Genomic DNA, 21,398 nt, shown 5'->3' with positions numbered 1-21,398 from the left:
TTCATTTTAGGGCAGTTACAATAGTCAGGAAATTGTTTCTGACAGGAAAGCCCATATGTCTTTATACTTTTATTTTGAAACTTTACAAGTTTCAATCCATTACCCCAAGTTCTGCCCTCTGGGTCTAAACATAACAAAGTTAATAACTGCTCCTCCCAGCAGCCCTTCAAATATTAGAACTCAACTAGCACACCCTCTCTTCTCATCTTCTCCCACAGTACCTTGGGTTAAAACATTCCCATCCCTTCATCCGATCTTTCTATAACACAAGCTTAAAGCCCTGGTTATTCCCTTGTCCAGAGATTCTTGTTAATGTTCTTTTCTTAAACGTGGGGCCCGGAAAAGTACATAAAACTCCAGATATGGTAAGATCAAAGCAAAGTACAGAGAAATTATAACCTCCTTCATTCCTGGAAATTCAGCACAAGACTGAATCAGTCTTTTTGTCTACCATATCACACCGCTAATTCACATTAAGCTTGCAGTCCCCGTAAACCCACTTATCTTTTTTTTCAAACTCTCATTTAATCATGTCTCTCACATCCTATAATTCTGAAGTTAATTTTTTGGACCCAAGGATAAGATTTTATACTCATCTCAATTTAATTTTTTTTGAGGGAACAAGTATGGGTCCTCTTACGTCTCCCAGGCTCCAAACGCAGAGGCCCCTCACAGGTCGAATCCAGTGCTGATATGCAAAGAAGATTTGACTAACTGCTTTCCAACCTGCATAAGACTGCCCCCCCCTTAGGTGTGGTATGCACCTGATCTTAAGAACTCTCAATCTTGGTGCCAGACAGTTAGATACCTGATCAGCTTGGCACACTATTGGCTCAGAATTCCAAAGTTCAAGCAATCTAAGAGTCTCAGTCTCCTCAGTAGCAAAGATTACAGGCATGGGCCTCCATACCCAGTCTAATTTAATTTAATTAAACTAAATATTTCAACCTGTCAAAATCTTTTTGAATGCTGTTATTCAATGTGTTAGCTTGACCTCTTAGCTCTGTGTCACTTTTCCAAAAGGACAGCTCTGTTTCACACCTTTGCTTAAGAAAGGCTACAGAAATCAAGACAAAAAAAACAAACAAACAAATAAATACATAATAAATCAAATAAAGGATCAGATTACTGCATCTTCTCTCAAAGGATATGCCACCTTAACCTGAGAAGCCTTCCTTGATCCTGATGTTTTCTCTGACATAATGTAAGCTCCTTGAGAACTGAGAGAATCTGATTTTTGTCTATCTCCCAATAGTTTGTAATACCTGAGATATATAGAAGCTTTTTATAAATAAATGCTTCTTAACTGGTTAAGAAGACCAGAGGTTCAAATCAATCCTGCCCCTAACACTTTAATCCTTCTGTGAACTTCCATTTACATTCTTTAGGGTTTCAGGGAGTCAAATGAGTTAGGAAGGAGGGAGAAGCTTGGTCAATGCTGCCAGCTGCAGAATCCCCTTCCAGTTTGAAAGCCAAGATCCTATGATCTTCCCAGTAACTAATGATCTCTGCCTCCTCAATCTACCTTGTATAACAATACTTCATTGTGTACAGGAATGGCCAAGGAACATGTAAGTTTAAGGCTACAGACTGTTTCATTTTTTTGTATTTGTGTCCCTAGCCACTACCGGACAGTCTTACAGATCACAGGTAGTTGATATTCATATTACTGTTGAAGTTGCAGAAAGTTCTCAAGCATTTACCAAGTACTTACTACTACATACAAGGGAACTGTGCAAAGGACTAAGAATACAATCAAAAACAAGACAGTCTCTCCCTTCATAGAACTCACAGTATGACAGGAAATAAAATATGCAAACAACGACATACAAACAAATACAGGATAAAATGAAGATCAAAAGACAGATGGCATTAACATTAAGGCAAAGGAGAAAGGCTTCTTTCAAACGATGAGATTTTAGTTAAAACTTGAAGTAAACCAGGAAAACTCAGGAGGTAGAAACAAGAAAGGAAAGGATTCCACAAATGGGAAAAAGCCAGTGAAAATAACCAGAGTGAGGAGAAGGAATATTCTATGCTAGGAACAATCAGGAGGCCTGTGTCACTGGACTGAAGAGAATACAGAGGAGAGTAAGGTATAAGAAAAATGGTAAAGTCGGAAGGTGTCAGTTTATGAGGGGCTTTAAAAGTCAAGGAATTTCATATTTAATCCTGAATGTAATGGTGAATTACCGTCTATTTTAAACATGCTGAATTTGAGATCCTTTTGAGACATCCAAGCAGAAATGTACAACACAACAGTGAGTTAGAGCTCTGGAGAACATATATGAGATCTGAAAGTTGTTTATCTTTATCAAGTCTTTAACTGAATCCTCATCTTATTGGCATTAATCACATGGCATGTGCCTTTTATGGCAATCCCTCAGGCCTGGAATGCATTGCCTATTCACCTTGGCCTGAAAGAATCCCCAACTTCAGACTCACAGTTAAAGCATCACATTCTACTCAAAATCTTTCTTCTTTTGCCAACTAACAGCCCCCTTCTTCATTCCGTAAGTTATCTTTTATTTATTTTGTAAACACTTGTATATGTTATCTCCCCTAAAAGAAGGAAAATTCCTTGAAAGTGGATACTGTTTAATTTTTTTATTTGTATCCCCATCAGCAGGCACAGTGCTTCACACATAACAGGCATTTAATAAATGCTTGCCAATTAACTGAAGTATCAAAAAGATACAGCAGCTTTTTGCAAATAATATGCTAGAGCAGAGAGAATCTTCAGTTACATGACTGATAGTATCAAGAGACTTCGGTGTTTACTATTACGAAACTAGCCTTTTACTGAGCAATGGCAAGTCATAGTTACAAAGTCTCATCTCCAACAAAATGTCTGCCCTACAAAAATCATGCAGACCCTCTGATAGATGCAGTCAGAGAGCTTCATTCAATCCTTTGGGGATCACTATCAATCACAATAGCTAGAACTCACTCCACATACTCAGCAGGGTCATGAAAACTGCCCTATACATAATCCAAATGAAAGAGTGACCTCACTGAGAGAGAAAAGAGATGGATTCTATTTGTTGACATTGTGCTGACTTTCATCAAGCCCTAGTATATGATAGTCTCTTCAATGAGGTCCACAGCCACACAAGAAACTGAACTAAGAATCCATACAGGAAAAAAAAAAAGTAAATGGAAAATGCGCAGTATCCAGATTTGAACATAAAGCTGGATGGGCAACCACTACATAGAAACTTTACATCTATACATCATGAATACTTTTTTTCAAAAGAAAAAGAGCATTAGACGTGGCAAATACTAAATTAAAAAAGTGAAATCGACTATGTCTTACCATGTAAAAAATGAGTGGTCACTGATAGAGGAATTATATTAAGAATCACCTGCTTATGGATAATCAGACCAATGACTTAGATCAAACATTTAGACAGAACTTTACGGTTTGAAAATATACATTTTCTTATCTGATTCTCACAAAAATCCTGTTAGTTAATTACTACAGTCACCATTTTCCTCATTTTATGAATAAAGAAATTGAGACAAGAGAAGTTAAGTGGTTCACCAAGGGGGACACAGTCATTAAGTATCTCAGGTAGGATTTGAAATCAAGATTTTCTTAATTTTAAGACCAGTGCTATAATTCATTAGATGAGAAGAAAGGACACAGATGAAGAGTATGTAATTAAAGTAAGTCAAATCTGACCTAACCAAACAAATCATTCACATCAAAAAATGAGAAATGGATAAAAGAATAGCCATATAGAGAGACTACCACAATATCCTACAGAAATTTAACTAATGTAAAGCAACCACTAGGAAACCATAAGAGAAACTTCAACCACTAAACACCTGATGTCCTTGCCAAACTGCCTCTTACTTCCAGAATCAAACATTCAACTCACTGTTTGGCATTCAAAGCCCTCCCTAACCTAATTCCTTCCCACTTTTCTAGTCTCCTTACAATTTACTCCCTCCTTTCTAAGCTGTGATCCAATGACACTGGCCTCCTTGCTATTCTTTGGATAAGACAGACATAATTCATCTCCCACCTCTAAGCATTTTCTCTCGCTGTCCCCCAGCCCTGGAATGCTCTCGATCCTTTTCTCTGCCTTCTGAGTGCCCAGACTTCCTTCCAGTTTTGGCCAAAATTGCACCTTCTGGAGGAAGTTTTTCCACTTATTCCTTAATGCTAGTACTTTCCCTCTGTTGATTATCTCCAATTTATCTTGCATATACCTTGTTAGTGCACAATTATTTGCATATTGTTTCCATCTCACATTGTACGCTTCCCGAGAACAGGTTCTAGATAAAGACCTTTCTTTGGATCTTCAGCACTTTAGTACTATGCCTAGCATGTAGTAAATACTTGACAGACCAAATAGAATCACAGAATGTCATAGAGAAACTCGGCAGTCAGGAACATTTGTTTAGAAAATAAAATGACTTGTAAAAATATCATAGAAAACAACTACAGACGATTAGGTGCCGTATCAGCTGATAACAAAGCAAGAAGAAAAGAGGACAAAAAAAAAGTTTAGAGAAAGCTTGGTGTGAAACTTAATTCAACTAAATCAATTCAGGAATATTTAAAGGACAATACCACCCACTTTTTTAAAAATATGGAAAGCACATGTCGATGTTTCCAGAACATATTTCTCCATGACAATAAAGCTGTCACAGGGGGACTAATATTTCAGTACCCAATGTGGCACATGAGCAAGTAGAAATGGAACTGATGAAATGAAAAAGAGAAGAATAGATGGACCATACCTGTTATATATAGAAGAAATCTGTGCTCCAGAGAGCACAATTTTTAAAATACTGAGAGATCAATTCTAAAGCTATCCAAAAGGAAAAAGATACTAACCTACTGACCAAAATCACAGAAGATATTAAAACCACGAAAAAAGTACTCAAAAGACATCAAAATTAATACATGTGAGGAAATGAACAGGATCTTATAAAGGATGCTTACAGCAGCTTAAGGACAAACAACACTTAGGTATGGACTTATCGCTATCAGCACCATTAAAGGTGATCTCAGATTCAATAAAATAATGAAATACTCTCATAATAATGATATAGGCATTAGTTCAAAAGAAATAATAAAATTTCATGTGACACAAAGAATAGTAATATATTGCATAGTGAATTTAAGTGGGCTGTAGAATTTTTTAAATTGTTAATCTTTTGTTTTCATATAATTTCTTAATACATCCCTTCTCCTAACCATTTTCAGAGTTTTAATCCTTCTTTACAAGAAAAAGAAAGAAAAACGCAATAAAAACCAATGAACACATCAACCAACTATCAACAGTATAAGCATGTTCCACATTGACTGTAGCATATTACTAACTATGACTTGCATATGGAATTTGGAATAAAGGAATAGGTTAATCTTCCTTATTATCAGATTTCTTTCCATCCAGTCAGAGAATTACACCATAATCCTTAGGCTCTAAAAGATAATGAAGCAATATCTACCTAAGTCAGGGACTGTTTGTCAGTGTATTTAATTATAGCAGCTAACAGAAGCCTGGAAGAAACTTAGAGATGACATTAATGAACTTTCCTAGAGTAATAATAATTATTATTATTAGCGGAACTTTTCAACTAATACTGCATTCACTGCTTATCTTTAACTAAAACCTGTCTTTCTCCCTGAAGACACCAAATTTCTTACAACCTTTGAGAGAGAGAACATTCACTTCGACTTAGAGGAAAAGGGGATCAGATTACAACTGCTACTAACAGATCAGTCTGCTATTCCTCTTTTGAGGAATACTTAAAACACTAGAAAAACTTTTTTTTTTTTAAAGGACAGAAAAAACCTGTTTTTGAGCTGAGGGAAAAAGGATAGCAGAAAGGAAGAAACTGAAAGAGACAAAGGGAGTAAAAGAAGGAAAAAGTTTGCTCCCTTACTACACAGCTTTACTATGCTAACCAGATCCACTACAAGCTACTGAGTTTTCCCTGCTGCTTAGTAAACCTTTTCCTTCATTTCTTGATGACTCCTTTCTCTATTCTCCCAAAACTTTTCCTCTCAGAAGCTTTGAATCTATCCTGGCACCTTCCTTGTTTTCAAAAACTAATTTTGCCACATAATTTACTAACAAGGCCATCAAATAATAACAAGCTTCCTAAAGCCTCTCTGTCCAACTTAATATATATTTCTTGTCTTAAGCTTTCCTATTTCCCTCCTGCTTCAGAAAGACAGACCTTCCTTTCCCAGACTAACAGCACTACCTATATTCTTGATCCCATTAAGAATGATGGAGAACATTTGGGTGGGAATATAGGGAAAGAAAAACATAAGCAATATAATGAGAGTTTAATATTTACAGAAAAGGCATTAAGTGAAATGCTGTTTTTACTGTTTTCCTATGAATCACAGCTTTCAATATAATAAACACATTTTTTGCACCAGATGTATATAAGGCACTAATACTAAAGGTTTTATAGTAAAATGAACAGAACAAAAATGATTAAAAGAGAACTGAAATCCAAAATAAGTAAAAATATAAGACAGCATCAAGAGATAATAATACCTAATCTGGGTACTGAATGAACTTGCAATTGTTGAATCTTTGAGGAATAAGGGTGAGTAGGATAAACTTATAAGAATATCGACAAACATTATCTCCTTTTTTTCAAAAAGGGGAAGAAAATGGATACTTGAAATTACCAATCAGTGGAATTCATTTCAATAATTGGCAAAATTTTAGAAGGAATTCTATTAAAAGGCTTGTAAGCACTTGAAAGGGGCTAATTTGAGCACCAAAGCCCATATGGCCTCAAAATAAGTCATGACAGACCAAACTCATTTCCTTTTTGACAAGGTTACTATCAGAAGTCCAAGAATTACCTGGATTTCATCTAGTAAGATTTCTCATCATATCCTTGTGAATAAGATAATACAAACCTGTTCATAATCTTCCCCAAAAAATACTTTAAAAAAATTTTCAGTGGCAAGTCTTCATGGTTGCATCTTTAAGATTTCCTTCTCTTCATCTCTCATCCTCGTTCTCCTCCTCTATTACCACTTTCATCAAATTAGTACAGGTCCTTATTATCATCTATTTGTATTTCTGTCAACTCTATACTCCCAACTCCAAACAAATCCTTTAACCACTGCCAGAATAATCTTAATCCACAAGTGTGGTCATGTCACTACAATATGAAAAATCTTCACTTGCTTTCAGCTGTATATTTCCAAATGTTGCATAGCATTCAAGACTCCGTAATATAGCACCTCTCTCCAGCATTATTGACTGCCAACTACTCTCCTTCACATACTTATATATACATCCCCTGGAATTTTTTGTTTCTATCCCTTTGTTCATTGACTGGAATGGCCTCCCTACTCTTAACGATGAATTACTACATCTCCTTTAAAGTTCAACTCAAATACCTCCTCCTCAATAACATCTTTCCTGACCTTATTTTGTTTGCACCTGTCTACTATACTTAAGTATCATTTGGTTATAATTATTTGTGACTCTCATAAACCACAAAATTAGCATGAGGAAAGTAGGGTTCATATCTTGTCCATATTTTCTCCCCAGTGCCAAGCATAATGCTTTACATTAGTGATAGAATCAAAAAGGCAGCACACTAATACAGAAAACTACAAATTAAACGTTATTAATTTTGTTAACTGTTTCCCAATTATATTTAAATCTGGTTCAAGCTACAACAGGGAGTTTAACAGCCTAGGCTACATGCGAAAGGGTCCATGCCAGAGTTTGACACCTCTGCTCTACATATAATAGAAACTTGTTGAATTGTTCAGAACTACTTAACTAACTGGACCCAAAGGACTTGGATTAATGTACTGCAGTCAATTTGGAGAGATTTCTCCAGTAAAGGGTCACAAAGCTCTGTTCCTGACCATGTTGTATTCAGAATTTTTATCAATAAACTAAATGAAAACTTTATAAAAAGCAAAATGACTAAAATGATAAGGAATCTGAAGGTGAAAGGATTATGTAATCCATTAGATAACAGAATTAGGGTTCAAAAAAACCTCAAAATAAAATGATGGGCTAAATGTAACATGAAATTTAATATGAAGAAATATAAAGTTCCTACATGTGAATCCAGAAGTCAACTGCCCAAGGACAGAATGAGGGAAAAAGGTATGCTCCTTGTAACTAGGAACTCTTTTATTTTTGTCTTCAGATTTCTAGAGCCTAACTTGGTTTCTTATAAAAGATACCAAGGTAAAAATTAAATGTCAAACTGAATTAAATTTACTCGTGCTGAAACCTGACTCTCTACTAATGACACAGTCTCTGGACACCCTTCCCAGTACTGGCTACACTTTCACTCATTCTCCTTGGCTCACTCATCAAAGAAAGGCAATTAGAATATTCCTTGTTCCCCATTGTCACTTCCAGGCTCTCTTCCTTCTTCCTATCATTCAGTAACCTCTCTTTCCTTTGAGGTCCAAGCTATTCATATCTACCAGTCAATGAAAATCCTAGTAGCTGTTGTCTACAGACCCCCAAGGTAACTTGTCTTCCTTCCTCAAGAAGTTCACTACTTGGTCTAGGATTATGCTCTCTTCCTCAACTTCCACCTTTATACATATTGACCCGTCTAAAATCCTAACTATCCAGTTCCTCAGCCTACTCACCTCCTGACCTACTTCAGCTACATATATAGTCATACCCCTAGATCTTGCCATCACACACAAATGCACCATGTTGATATTCAAGAATTAAGAAATCCTTTATCTAGCCATAATCTATTGGTTTTTCACCTCTTCCTCTACCTTCCCTTACATAATCCTACTCTTTGTTTGCATTTGGTATGTATTGGATATTTTATAAAAATCTCTGCCAAAATAAAATAATATGAATACTGGAACCAGAATCTCATTTATTACTTATTACCAAATAAATTCACTTTTTTACAACTAATTCTGAATTACATTTTCTGCAAGTTCAATAACATCCATTATGTTGACACTATAGGTATCATGTTTGGACCTTTTTTAAAAAAAAATACTGATATCTAGGATTTACTAAAGTGTTACTAGCCAATATGAACTACACCCAAAAAAAGTTCATAGGGTCCCAAATCTAGAGAGGGAAGGGCACTCAGAAGCCATCCAACCCAATTCCTTTATTCTACAAACGAAAAAACAAGGGCCCAAGAAAGTCAAGTTGCTTGCCTAAGGTAACACAGTTAATAAGACTGACACTATAGTTTTATCAACATCTTTGATAAGTAACCAAAGAAACTCTGAGAGTTTGAAAGTAATTTAGAAATAATTTGGGTCCCCCTATTTTAGAAATGAGAAAAGTGAAGTACAGCGAAATGAAAGGATGTGGTCAAAGACATAATATTAAAAAGACTATATCATACATTAATAACAGAAAGGCATATAGGCTAAGTGATAAAAGAAAGAAATTTAATTTATTTACAATGGGATTTGGATAGGGAGGAGTCAAAATCATAACACAAAAAAAGTGTCTGAAATGAAAAGAAAAAAACTAGTTTTTACTTAACAAATCAAATCTCCTCATAATTACCATCACAGTACCTTTGGACAACAAAACTATTTTAGGTTTTAGACAAATTCATTTTTGGCATGATTTAATATAGCATTTAGGACATTTCTAGGACAATGAAGTAATTTGAAATCCACCAAAAAAGGAAGCGAACAGTAACAGAATCAAACCTTTATATATCTTTCCTTCAAGGAGTACATAACATAAGATAAAAGTTTTTTTTCTACAAAACAGGCAAAATATATAGCTAGTTCAATTTTACAGGTGAAAGAAATTTAAAAATCATTTTTGTATGATCATTCAAGCAGGACTTTTTAAAATGGTCAACTCTGAAATGTCTGCACAAAACATAGTACATATTGCTTTGCAGTAGATTTTTCTTTCTAATTATAGTTGCTTAAGGTGGTACTAAAAGATATCTATCACTTGAGTTTTGTCATGTGACAGGAGAGGTAACGTAGATATATGTTAAGTGATAGTCAAAACCAAACAAGGAATATGATGGTAATACATCATAAACTGAAAAATAAACTGAAGAGTAAGAGGTTACTATAAACAATTAACATAAATGGCAAAGGAAATGAAATACTAGTGCATAAGTATAAGAGAATTCACAGGATAAGAGACATTTATATTTGCAAATACCTTATAGATTCAGTATCTATATGTACTGGAGCTATCCTCTCCAGGAGGAATTTAATCATTTCCAGGAAAGGATTCGTAGGTTGCTTGGGGTTGCCCAACTTCTTGGTAATTTCACGCTGTAACACATATTTTACAATATTAATGACATAATTTTTTAAAAAACCAAATTATTAAAAATCAAAGATATGAAGTTTTCAGAAGAAAAGGACAACTATCATCCACGTACGGGGGAAAATGTAAATTAAAACAATTTTTAGCTGTGCTCTTCAAAACTATCAAATTTAAAATGCAAGAAAATTTACTACACTGTTCATAACCTTTAACCTAATGATCACAATAAGAAAGATATACATCAAATAAGATATATTTCCAAAGGAAAAGTTCTATAAATATTCCGAGTAGCACGTTTTGTTACAGGAAAGTAGTGTAAATGAAGTAAGTAACCATCACCTGGTAAACAGATGAACCAACAGTATTCTATGTATTTAATGAAATATAACTGTGCTATATGATCTGATGAGTATAAGAGATTCAGAGACACATCAGTAGACATGAAATAATAGAGTGGAGAAAGTAGAGACCAGATACATGATGACTACAGTAACTTAAATGAAAAGTACACTAAAAAACTTCAGAATTTAGATTAAATTAAGTTACCAAAACTGTTCTCAAAGGATAGAAGAGAATACTTTCCTACAGGATAAGAGATGGCAAATTCTACTTAGACTCCGTCTAATACGATGACTATCAGTTTTTTGTTTGTTTCACGATTTCTGTTATGAGGGCGGATTTAGAGTGCAGAAGTAAATGGCAAGTAAATGATACACAAATTAAACAAATAAAACATTTTAAATAAATAAAATATTAGATATTTGAAATTTATCCTTACCACACATCCTTCAGCCTGCTTGCAGGAACATGTGGGACTAACAAGCATTTCTAACTGGTTTCTTATTTTCTCATCATCTTCTAAAACTTGTGTGAATTTTTTCATAAAATCCTGAGCCTTACCAGGATCAGGCAAATTTCCTTTAAACAAATAATGGAAATAAAATTAAACTGCAAATAAAGACATTCTCAAAACTTTATGTTATGAATGTATTCTGTCTCATATCAATTTTGGAGTTACTAATCCTAAAATTAATTTGATTTTGGTGGGAATTGGGACAGTAAACAGTCCAAGAGCCAAGCCTCATTTGAAGAAAGTTAACTTGTTTGTCACCAATTAGTCTGTGGAAGTAAACTGCATTCTAGAAAGAGAATCATTAAGATTAGAAGATTAAACTGGAAAGGACTAAACAGATTAATCCTAGGTAGCTTTTTATAGAACGTAATAATACTAAATGTCAAACCCACAGTGATGTCAATTTCCCAAATTCTATTGATATTAAAAGGCATCCCTTGTAAGTGGTGATAACTATTAATACCTTAATTGTTCTCTAAAGGATGTTGTTTTACTTCAATTGGTATTTGGTTATGAACATTTTGTCAAATTAGAAAATGTTCACACAAAGAGATTATTATGATCAATTGGAAATAACAGAAAAGAAGCAACCAGCTCTAGACAGTACAGCTACTGTGTAGTGACTACATTAAGAAAAGTGAATTCTTTGTAGGAGTCAGCATTGTTTTCTTACCTTCCTCACAGTATCCTTGATTAGCAGAATATATGTTAAAACTAACTAATATTCATCGTTTGTATGATAATTAAATTTATTTCTTATCTGATACTGGTTATGTAATCAGTGATCATATTTAACTGTTAAGAGCACACAGTGCCCACATGTGTGATACTAATATAAATTTACCTAGTTTAAAATATCTGATACAATTTGTTTAATATTAACAGTCTTTTCTTAAAGAGATTAACCTCTACATCCACGTCTGGAAATATAAAGTCAAATACCATAAACCTAGCTATAGTAACTGAACATTAAATATAAGTGATACAATATAGGAACTTCCTCCACCTCTTCAGAATGCAATGGATCTATAACTTGGAATTATAGTGAGAGTCTACTAAGATGCAAGTTGAGGGACTTAGCCCATTTTTCACATAGCTATTTTAAGAACTAAGATTTGAATACTGCTTTATCCTGACTTCAAGTCCAGCACTCTACCACTTAACCATACTGCTTCTTTAAAACCTTATTTCTCCAAAATCCAAACTTTCTTAGGTCACTGTCTAAGTTCAGAAACCACATTTTTTTCTTTCTTCAGTTTAACACATGCCACATTCAAGTATTTCGTTGGGACCAATCAGAGCTGGGGCTCTGGAAAACACTCCCCAACCATGTCCACAACCCTGTATCTGGAGTAATAATTTACATTTTCAATTCTGCAAAATGCTTCACATACATTGTCCCATTTGAGACACATAATCTTGTCAAGCTGGTATTCCAAGTATTATTATCCATTAAAGATGAGACAATTAAGTCATGGAAAAGCTAAAAAAAAGCTGTCCCTATTCATAAAACAAGTGACAAAGAAGAAAAAGTATTATAGCGGAACAATTTTTTTGTTTGTCTGTCTGGCAAGGAAGGGGATGGAAGAAGATTTACACGCAGCCTCCATCTCTCTTCATTCCCCCAGGAGAGAATAAATGTAGACATGGGTAATACCTTGAGCTCTAATACTCTTTTTTTAAATTGTTCTCTATGTTCATGATAAGGCCTATTAGGTAATTCCTGGCAACCTGATCTAGATTTGATATAGAATAATTGTGAGTAAAATACTACAATCAATCTATTTCCAAAGAAGTTTTTATATAATTAACATGTATCTTTAATGTAAACTTTGATTAATCAGAGGATTAACTGTGAAGTTAAAGCTGGACATAAATTCAAATTCCAAGAAATTATTCTATATAGAAAATTTTCTTCATAATCAAACAACTTTATTCCCTCTGATTGACTGGTTCATCTCAGAACCTAAATTTAAGGAGGATGCCCAGGTCAACTATGTTGTCATCTATCTCCAGGATGCATTCCTGACTCTTCAAACTTTCTCTTTCATGTCACCAGGTTAAAAAGCTTCATCTCTTTTCCTGTACCCCCTTTCCCTTCCCCATCTTTCAGCTGCCTTTTATGTATTGTCTATGCCCCTGCCCCTCCACCTCCCCACCTAATCAAAGTGTTAACTCCCTAAGGACAAGACTGTCTTTCTTTCTGCCTGGCACATAAGTGCTCAATAAATGCTTGCTGATTTGACTTGACAAAGCAGTAATGAATTTCCTGCACTGAATAGAAAACAGTATTTCCTGAAAAGAAGAAAAGGAGATGTGGGTAACAGAGTAGTTCCATCAAGTTCTCACATACCAACCCTATCAATCAACACAACCAACAACTATCAATTCAACATCAAGTAGGGTGCTTGGCAAATAAAGATAAAACATGTAACAGTCCTTGCTTTCTAGAAGCAAGCATTCTAGAGGTATGATACAATATGTGCCCAAAGAAATACAAAGTATACATAAAGTGATTTCAGGAGGGAGAGAGCATGATTAACTGATAAAGATTAGGGAAGACCTCACAGAAATAGAAGAACTTGAACTATGCTTTAAAAGAAGGGATTCAATAAAGCAGAGGTGAGGAAGGAGTACATTCCAGATGGGAAAGACCATTCGTGCTACAGCAAAGAGACTATAGACAAACTGCTAGTATAACAAATTCGTATTTCATACCCTAGAGGCAATGGGAGCCACTGAAGATTTTTCAGTAAAAGAGGTAACATGGTGAGATTTGTGTTTTACAAATATCAATTTGGCAGCTATACAGAGTATAAACTGAAGAAGGAAGGTCATTATAGCCCAGGAAAAAGATAATGAGAACAGGAGCTAGAGTGGAAACTGAGTGAGTGAACAGACAAGTAAGGATTAAAGAGATGTGGAGTTGACAAAGAAGACCTAAAAGTTAAGGATAACTCCAAGGTTAGAAACCAGGGCATAACTGTTTGTCCTTTGTTCTTGAAGAGGACCTCGACATCAGCAAGGTGATGCCATGACTTACAAGTGAATTGGCTTTAAGTAAGGAAGGGCTGTGAAAAGTCACCAGCTTCACTTTCTCCTCCAGAGCCATCTGGGTCCAGTGGCAAGATATACATCAGGACAACTAGTGATGGCCCTGATGTGTATGTGTATGAATATGCATATGTATGCACATATATATGTTAAGTATATTCAGAAAAATTATAAAAAGAATAAAAACCAAATATGTACAAGGTAGATAGATACAAATCAGTCAGAAGGAGAGAACACTAGCAGACAGAAGGGACAGGAATGACTTCATACAGAAGAAAAGACCTGAATTTCATCTTGAAGGAAGAAAGGGACTCTATGAGGCCTAGATAAGAAAAAAGGACATCCAAGGTATGAGAGACCACTAGAACAAAGGCACAGAGATGAGAGATGGAGTTCTTTATGTGAGGAACAAAAAGAAGGCCAGTTTGTCTGGATTGTAAAATAAAGAGAAGAAAAAATACACACAATGAGGCTGGAGAGAGAGATTGAGAACTGATTGTGAAGTCATTAAAAACCAAACTGAGGAGTTTATATTTCATTCCAGAGGCAATAAGGAGCCAATAGAGTAGGAGAGTGACATGGTCAGACCCATCCTTATGAAGAAAAATCAGTTTGGTGGCTGTATGGAAGATGGTATAGAGTGAGGGGAAATGAAAGAATGGTGGCATTGCCAACAGAAATGGAGTTTTGTAAAATGGATGTGTTTGGACGCAGGAGAGGGGAGGGTTTTACTTTACACATGTCAAACTTAAGATATTGATATCTAGGTAGAGATATGTAGTAGGCAATCTATAATTCAGACTAGAATTGAGGAGAGAGATAAGAGACAGAAATGTGGATTTGGGTATTATCTGCATAAATATAACTAAACCCAATGGGAGTTCATGAAATCATCAACCAATCAACCAACAAGAATTTTGTGAAGCACTTATGGGCTAGATACTGGGCCAAGTACTGGAGATAAAAATACTAAAGTCCCTGCCCTCAAGTAGCTTAGATTGTATTGGAGAATTGACAAGAGCCAAGGACAGAACCATGGGGAATATCTACGCTAAATGAACAGAAGAAAGATGATGATGGTCTACACCAAAAGGAGACAAATAAATGATGAGAGAAACAGAAGTGTGACAAATGTGAGATAGAAAAACAGAGAAAAAAGAATATTCAGGAAAAGTGACAGAAGATGCTAAGAAGTCAAGCCTAAAAAAAGGATATGGGATTCAACAGTTAGGTAGGTAGTTGGTAATACTAGACAAATCAATTCCAATTGAGTAGTGGGACTCAAGAGCCAGATAACAAGGATCCAAAAAGTGAGTGGAAATTGAGGAAACAGAGTTAAAACCCAGACAACAATTTCTGGTCATTTGGCTATGAAAAGTACAAGATATATCATACTGTGGCTTGAGGGGATGGTAGAGGTGTGGCAAGTTTCTTAAAGATAAAGGAAATCTGGGAATGTCTATAGGCAAGTAGGAAGATAAAATGGATGAAAAAGAATAAAGATGAGAGAAAGAAAAGATAAAAGAGTAGAGTTCCCAGAAGAAATAGGACTTAAGAATATATGTGAAAGAGTGAGATTTGGTAAAGAAAAACTTTCCCACAAGACTTGAGCAAAGGTGGAAAGAATAAAAGAAAATGAAGATGGGCTTTGAGATATATATAAAAGTGAGGAAAAAGCAGGAGTTCACAACAGATGTCCTCTATTAAAGTAGGAGGCAAGGACTCTTGGTGAGAGGTAAATGTAGAAAGGTAGTTCAGGAGGTCTGAGAAAAGAAGATTTTTGAAAAGCTCATGTCAAAAGTGTGATATAGAATCAAATAGTGAAGGACTACCACCACGAACTAGTGAAGGCCCAGTTTAGACTACATGACATAAATTTATGGTTAGCTCAATTGGCAGGACTGTTTGATTTTCTCCAGGAACATTCAGTAGCATGTACATAGGATGAGTAATGAAGTTAAAGGTTTAAGAAAGGCTTCATTAATGATTTGACAGGGGAGTAAAGGATTCAAGTAGGGCCGATAGTGCATGGTTGAATGAAGAAAGAGACCAAAACAGGAGTAACGAAGGGGAAATACAGAAGGAAATAGAGAGAATGGGGAAGATTAAGTCACGGTGAATATTAAGAATAGGTTTAAGATGGTTGAGGCACAGGAGGAGATATAACATTACAAAGTTATAATAATATAGAGGCATTTCAATATTCTACATAATAAAGTTGGAAAAATTATGGGTGATATTCTCAGCAATGGTATGACCATTCCAACGTGTGGCTGAGGTGGACTGAAGTTGGTAGAAATGGGAGTTATATACACAGAAGAACTGGGAGATCCAAGTATTTGAGAGGATATGAACATATAACTATCCTCTCATTGTTTTTCTCTTAAAACACATGCAGCATCACATACAAAAAGAGAACATCAAAAAATTGCAAATCACAAAAACTAACAAGAAAGCTAGTAAGGATGACAGAGTATCTACTTTTCCTATATTATTGTTTACAGGCAACTATATAAAATACTTAAAATTCATACTTAAAAGGGTTATTCAAATTCAATCTTGAGAATTATATGAAAGACTTTAAAAGACTTACTTGTAATTATCATCACTTTAGAAAATATGGCTTTACCACTGGCATCTGTCTGTAAGTCACAAAATAAAAAAACCAAAATTATAAATTACTGCAAAAAATTTTCATCATATATAAATATGTAAAGTATTTTTTTTTTAATTTCATGAGAAGGGGAACACTGTCCTTTACGAAGACAGACAATTAGTATGATTTTATAAGTCCTAGTAAGTTCATTGAGGCTCAGAAAGGTTAAATAACTTGTCCAGGATCATGAACTACTTAATAATTAAAAATATTTAAATCCACATAATCTTGAATATGAGTTAAATCTGTACTCTACTACACCATGATGCCTCTATAATTTTCATTATAAACTATGTATTTCATTAAAAAGTTAATTTTTCATTACATATAATTTTTAAAAGCATGATTTATCGATGTTCTCCATTCATAAGACTTAGTGCCACTGACAAAAGGCAAGGTAAATGTTTTGTGCTGATATGCATTGATAACATGTCAATTCACCTTAAAAAGAACATAAATTAAATTCCAAAAACATCTTTATACCTTAATAGCTAAGTTTCTATTCTGAAAAAAATGCTTGCCAATTGGATGTACTTACAACAGATTTCCCTAAACAAGGTCAACAATAAGACAAATTCTCCCATCACTCTATTACAAGCAGGAATATTAGAGTTTGAAATTTTCATTATATTTTCTGAAAATATTATTTGTGGTTTTAACAAATCCTGCTTATGTAACTCATAGACATGTTTTCAACTCTTTATGCTGTGGCGGCCACACAAAAAACTCAAGTTTAAAAGGCCTCAGTTTTCTAGCTGGATATAGAGAAAAAAACAACCCTCTATCTCATTTATGTTGGTAGAACAAGGTAAAATTGAGTTCTCTTTTTTTATTATTAATTTTAATAATTTGTTTTCAATTTTCAACAATCACTTCTGTAAGTTTTACATTTTTCTCCCCCTCCCTCCTCACAACAGCATGCAATCTTATGTGGGTTCTACACATACATTCTTATCAAACACATTTTCACATTAGTCATGTTGCATAAAAGATTTAAAACAAATGGGAGAAATCATGAGAAAAACCAAAACAAAACATAACAAAATAGAAAATGGTCTGCTTCATTCTGCATTCCAACTCTATATATAGTTCTTTCTTTGGATATGCATGGTATTTTTGCATCAAGAGTCTTTTGGAAATTTTTAGGGCCTTGAATTGTGTGAAGGGCTAAGTGTATTACAAACAGTCCTTGCACACTGTGATTGTTAGTGCGTATGGTGCTTTCCTGGTTCTGCTCATTTCACTCAGTATCAATTCATATAAGTCATTCCAGGCCTCTCTGATATCTGCCTGTTCGTCATTTCTTATAGCACAATAGTATTCCATTACATTCGTATGCCATAACTTGCTCAGTCATTCCCCAATTGATGGACATCCCCTCAATTTCCAGTTCTTGGTCACTACAAAAAGAGCTGCTATAAATATTTTTGTGCATGTGGGAAGCTGAATTCTCTCTGAAACAATACTCAAATGGGAGAGAAGCCAAAATGGCAGAGTAGCACAAAGTTATAGGAAAAACAAAGGCTGGAATCTCAAAGCAAAGTGAAGTCTGCAGCTCTGTCACTGAACCAAAGAGCTCCCTAGTTGGTTGTCAGTGGCTGAGTCCAGCAACAGTCTACTGTTGTTCAGACCCAAACCCGGATCAGGACCTTATAGAACTTGAACCAGAAGAGCAGCACTTAGATATTGTACTGGTACAGACCACTTGAGTAGCACTAAAAACTTGCAGATATACAGACTGGACTGTCCCTGAGATCCCAGAATAACACAAAACTCAGTACAAAAACAGCAGAACCAGCCCAGGCATTCCCTCCAGAAATATACAGGCTCCTGCTCTAATATAAAGTTGAAAGAAAGAAAGTGGACAGAAAGAATGAAAAAATAAAAAAAGAATCCCATCATAACAAAGTTATTTTGCTGACAGGGGCACTCCAGACATAAACCCAGAAAAAAAGAGACTCCAATATATATACAAGCAAATCTTTAAAAAAAAAACACATAAACTGGAGACAAATTCAACTAGAATTTTGAAAAGATATAAAGCAATGATTTTTTAAGTTAAAACAATTATTTTTATCAATGAAACAAATTATTAGAGGAAAAAATTGGAAAAGAAATGATAAGTATACAAGAAGGAACTAGAAAGGGAATGAACAGCCTGGCAAATCTTACCCAAACAACAACCTTACTGAAAATTAGAATAATCAATGATTCCACATGAGAAAACAAGAAATATTAAAACAAAGTCAAAAGACTAAAAAAGAAGGAACTTAAAAGGAACTCATAGCAAAACAAAAACAAAAACAAAAAAAAAATGACCTGAAAAACAGATCAAGAAAAAAAAAATAACAATCACTGGTCTATTTGCAAGCCATGACCAAAACAACAGCCTATTTAGAGTTCAAGAAATTTTAAAACTGCCCAGATCACTTAGAACTAGAGGACAAAATGGAAAATTGAAGAATTCATCAGTAACTTACTGAAAGTAACCCTAAAATGAACATTCTCAAGAACAACATAGCCAAAATCCTGAGCTTCCAGATTTGAAAAAAAAAAAAAAATTCAAGCAGCCCAAAAGAAAGAATTTAAGGACCAAGGAGGCATGGGTATCATCACACATGATTTAGCTGCCACTACCATAAAGAAATAGAGAGCTTGGGATACGATATTCCAGAAAAAAAAGGACAGAAGCTCATAGCCAAGACTAACCTAACAAGCAAATTGAAATATAGGACATTAATGAAAAGAAGAAAGCTTCTTAGAGACTTTGAAGGTCAAATCAGAAGTTGAGAGAAAAACACACTAGTGGATTGCTGTGAATTAGCATAACCATTTTGGAAAGCTATTTGGAATTATGCAAATAATGTGAATAAAATGGCCACAACCAATGTAGAGATTTCATTGCTTGGCTTATATTACAAGGAAACCATGGTAAGAAAAAAGTCCTCATATATACCAAAATATTTATTGCAGCATTTTTTTTGGATAAGCAAAATATTGGAAACAAAGTAGACACCTGTTGACAAGACCATGGCGAAAAAAGATTGTGGCACAATAATGTAATGGAATATTGCGATTGTGTAAAAACTTATGAATGTGACAAATACATAGAAAGATGGAAAGATCTGCATAAGCTGATGCAGAGTAAAGTACGCAATATGAGTGAAAGAATTTGTTCTATCATATATCCAAAATGGCAAAAAATGTACATGAGAAGACTACTTAAAGGATGATGATAATGAAAACATGCTTCATGAACTAATAAGCCTATGAGATTTATGGTTGTTCATTGCACTGATCAAAGGTTCCAAGTCTTTTAAAGTTCTTTGTCTTTATAATACTGACTCTCTTCATTTCACTCGGCATCAGTCCATTCCTTTCCATTGTTTCTACAATTAATGCAAAAATCTTTTAATGAGGAGTGATAGCATATGCTCAAAAACTAGGTGCAGAGAAAGTATTTGGACAAGTTAGGAAGTAGTCACAGAACACAGGACTGCAGATGAAGTGATTTCATTTTACAGTCACTTTTTCTCTCTCCAACAACCCTTCATTCCTCTCCTCATCAAACCACTTGGACAAAGTCATTCTTTTACCTAAAGCAAGATGACACTTAGTATGCCTTTTTTTAAAGGCAATGTCATGAATTTCATATGTATTCTTTTTTTTAAGCCAGTCATAAAAAAATAGAGATTCATATATAACTTTACATACAATTCTTTTCTTGTTCCACTTTATATATGGAAGTATTCTTGTTTTGCATCTTTGATAAGTTCAGAATAAAATAATGGCTTGGACTTCTGGTGCCTTAAAATGTAAAAACCTTAAAAGAGACATGTCTTATAAATGTCATAAGAAGAAATACCTAGTACTACACTATGCATAAAGAAGAAAGAAATCGTAAGTAAATTTTTCCCTGTGTCTGTGTGTACTCCGTGTGAACTCTGTGTGTGAGTTATGTATGTGTATATGTATATGTGTTGGGGGAAGAGTTGTTAAGTGGTAAAGTAGAGTCCCAGGGGTGAGGAACCTGTAGCCTCAAGATCCTCTACTTCCTCAAGTGCAGCCCCTAGACTGAATCCAAACTTCACAGAACAAATCCCCTTAATAAAAGGATTTGTTCTGTAAAACTTGGACTCAGTCAAAAGGCCACATGTGGCCTCAAGGCAAAAGGTTCTACACCCCGGGTCTAGATCAATGATTTAATTAGTCTAGGGAACTCCTAAATTGAAAATGCCCTATACTAAAGCAGAGTTACAACTTATCTGCAACTCTACAGTCTTAGAAATCTGCCTGTGAAATTACAAGATTAGGTGGTCTATCCAGGGTCAGCAAATAAGCAAGGCAAAGCATACATGTCTGACTGCAACTCTGGTACTGTATCCCCAGTGTCATGTTCAAACTGAGAAAATAATACACTAATTCAACACCAAAAATAATTTAAGCAATCAAAAAGCCAACACTTACTTTGGGTTGTTTGATTAAGTCTAGCAAATCCTTTACTTGATGCCGGAGAAGGTTTTGACATTTCCACATTTCATTCAATGCTCTGAAAAATATCAACAGATAAATATAAAGC

At 34.7% G+C, this 21,398-nt stretch overlaps 1 protein-coding gene across 6 annotated transcripts in view; it reads right to left on the bottom strand.

Annotated features, from left to right (window-relative positions):
* PDS5B (PDS5 cohesin associated factor B) overlaps positions 1-21,398 on the bottom strand; it is a 232,424-nt gene that overhangs the window by 78,534 nt on the left and 132,492 nt on the right. For all 6 annotated transcript variants that reach the window (XR_011967607.1, XM_072611890.1, XM_072611888.1 and 3 more), the window contains 4 exons: positions 21,287-21,368; positions 16,757-16,805; positions 11,035-11,174; positions 10,146-10,261 (listed from right to left, as the gene is read on the bottom strand). Coding sequence is in view for 5 of the 6 variants with exons in the window: in XM_072611890.1 (XP_072467991.1) it covers positions 10,146-10,261; positions 11,035-11,174; positions 16,757-16,805; positions 21,287-21,368 (387 nt within the window). In the remaining variant the exon portion in view is untranslated. The remainder of the gene's footprint in view (positions 1-10,145; positions 10,262-11,034; positions 11,175-16,756; positions 16,806-21,286; positions 21,369-21,398) is intronic.

Source organism: Notamacropus eugenii, chromosome 5 (assembly GCF_028372415.1).
Source record: "Notamacropus eugenii isolate mMacEug1 chromosome 5, mMacEug1.pri_v2, whole genome shotgun sequence".
Taxonomy (NCBI): Eukaryota; Metazoa; Chordata; class Mammalia; order Diprotodontia; family Macropodidae; genus Notamacropus; species Notamacropus eugenii.
Note: the sequence above shows the minus strand (reverse complement) of the source record. Positions and strands in the feature narration are given on the sequence as shown.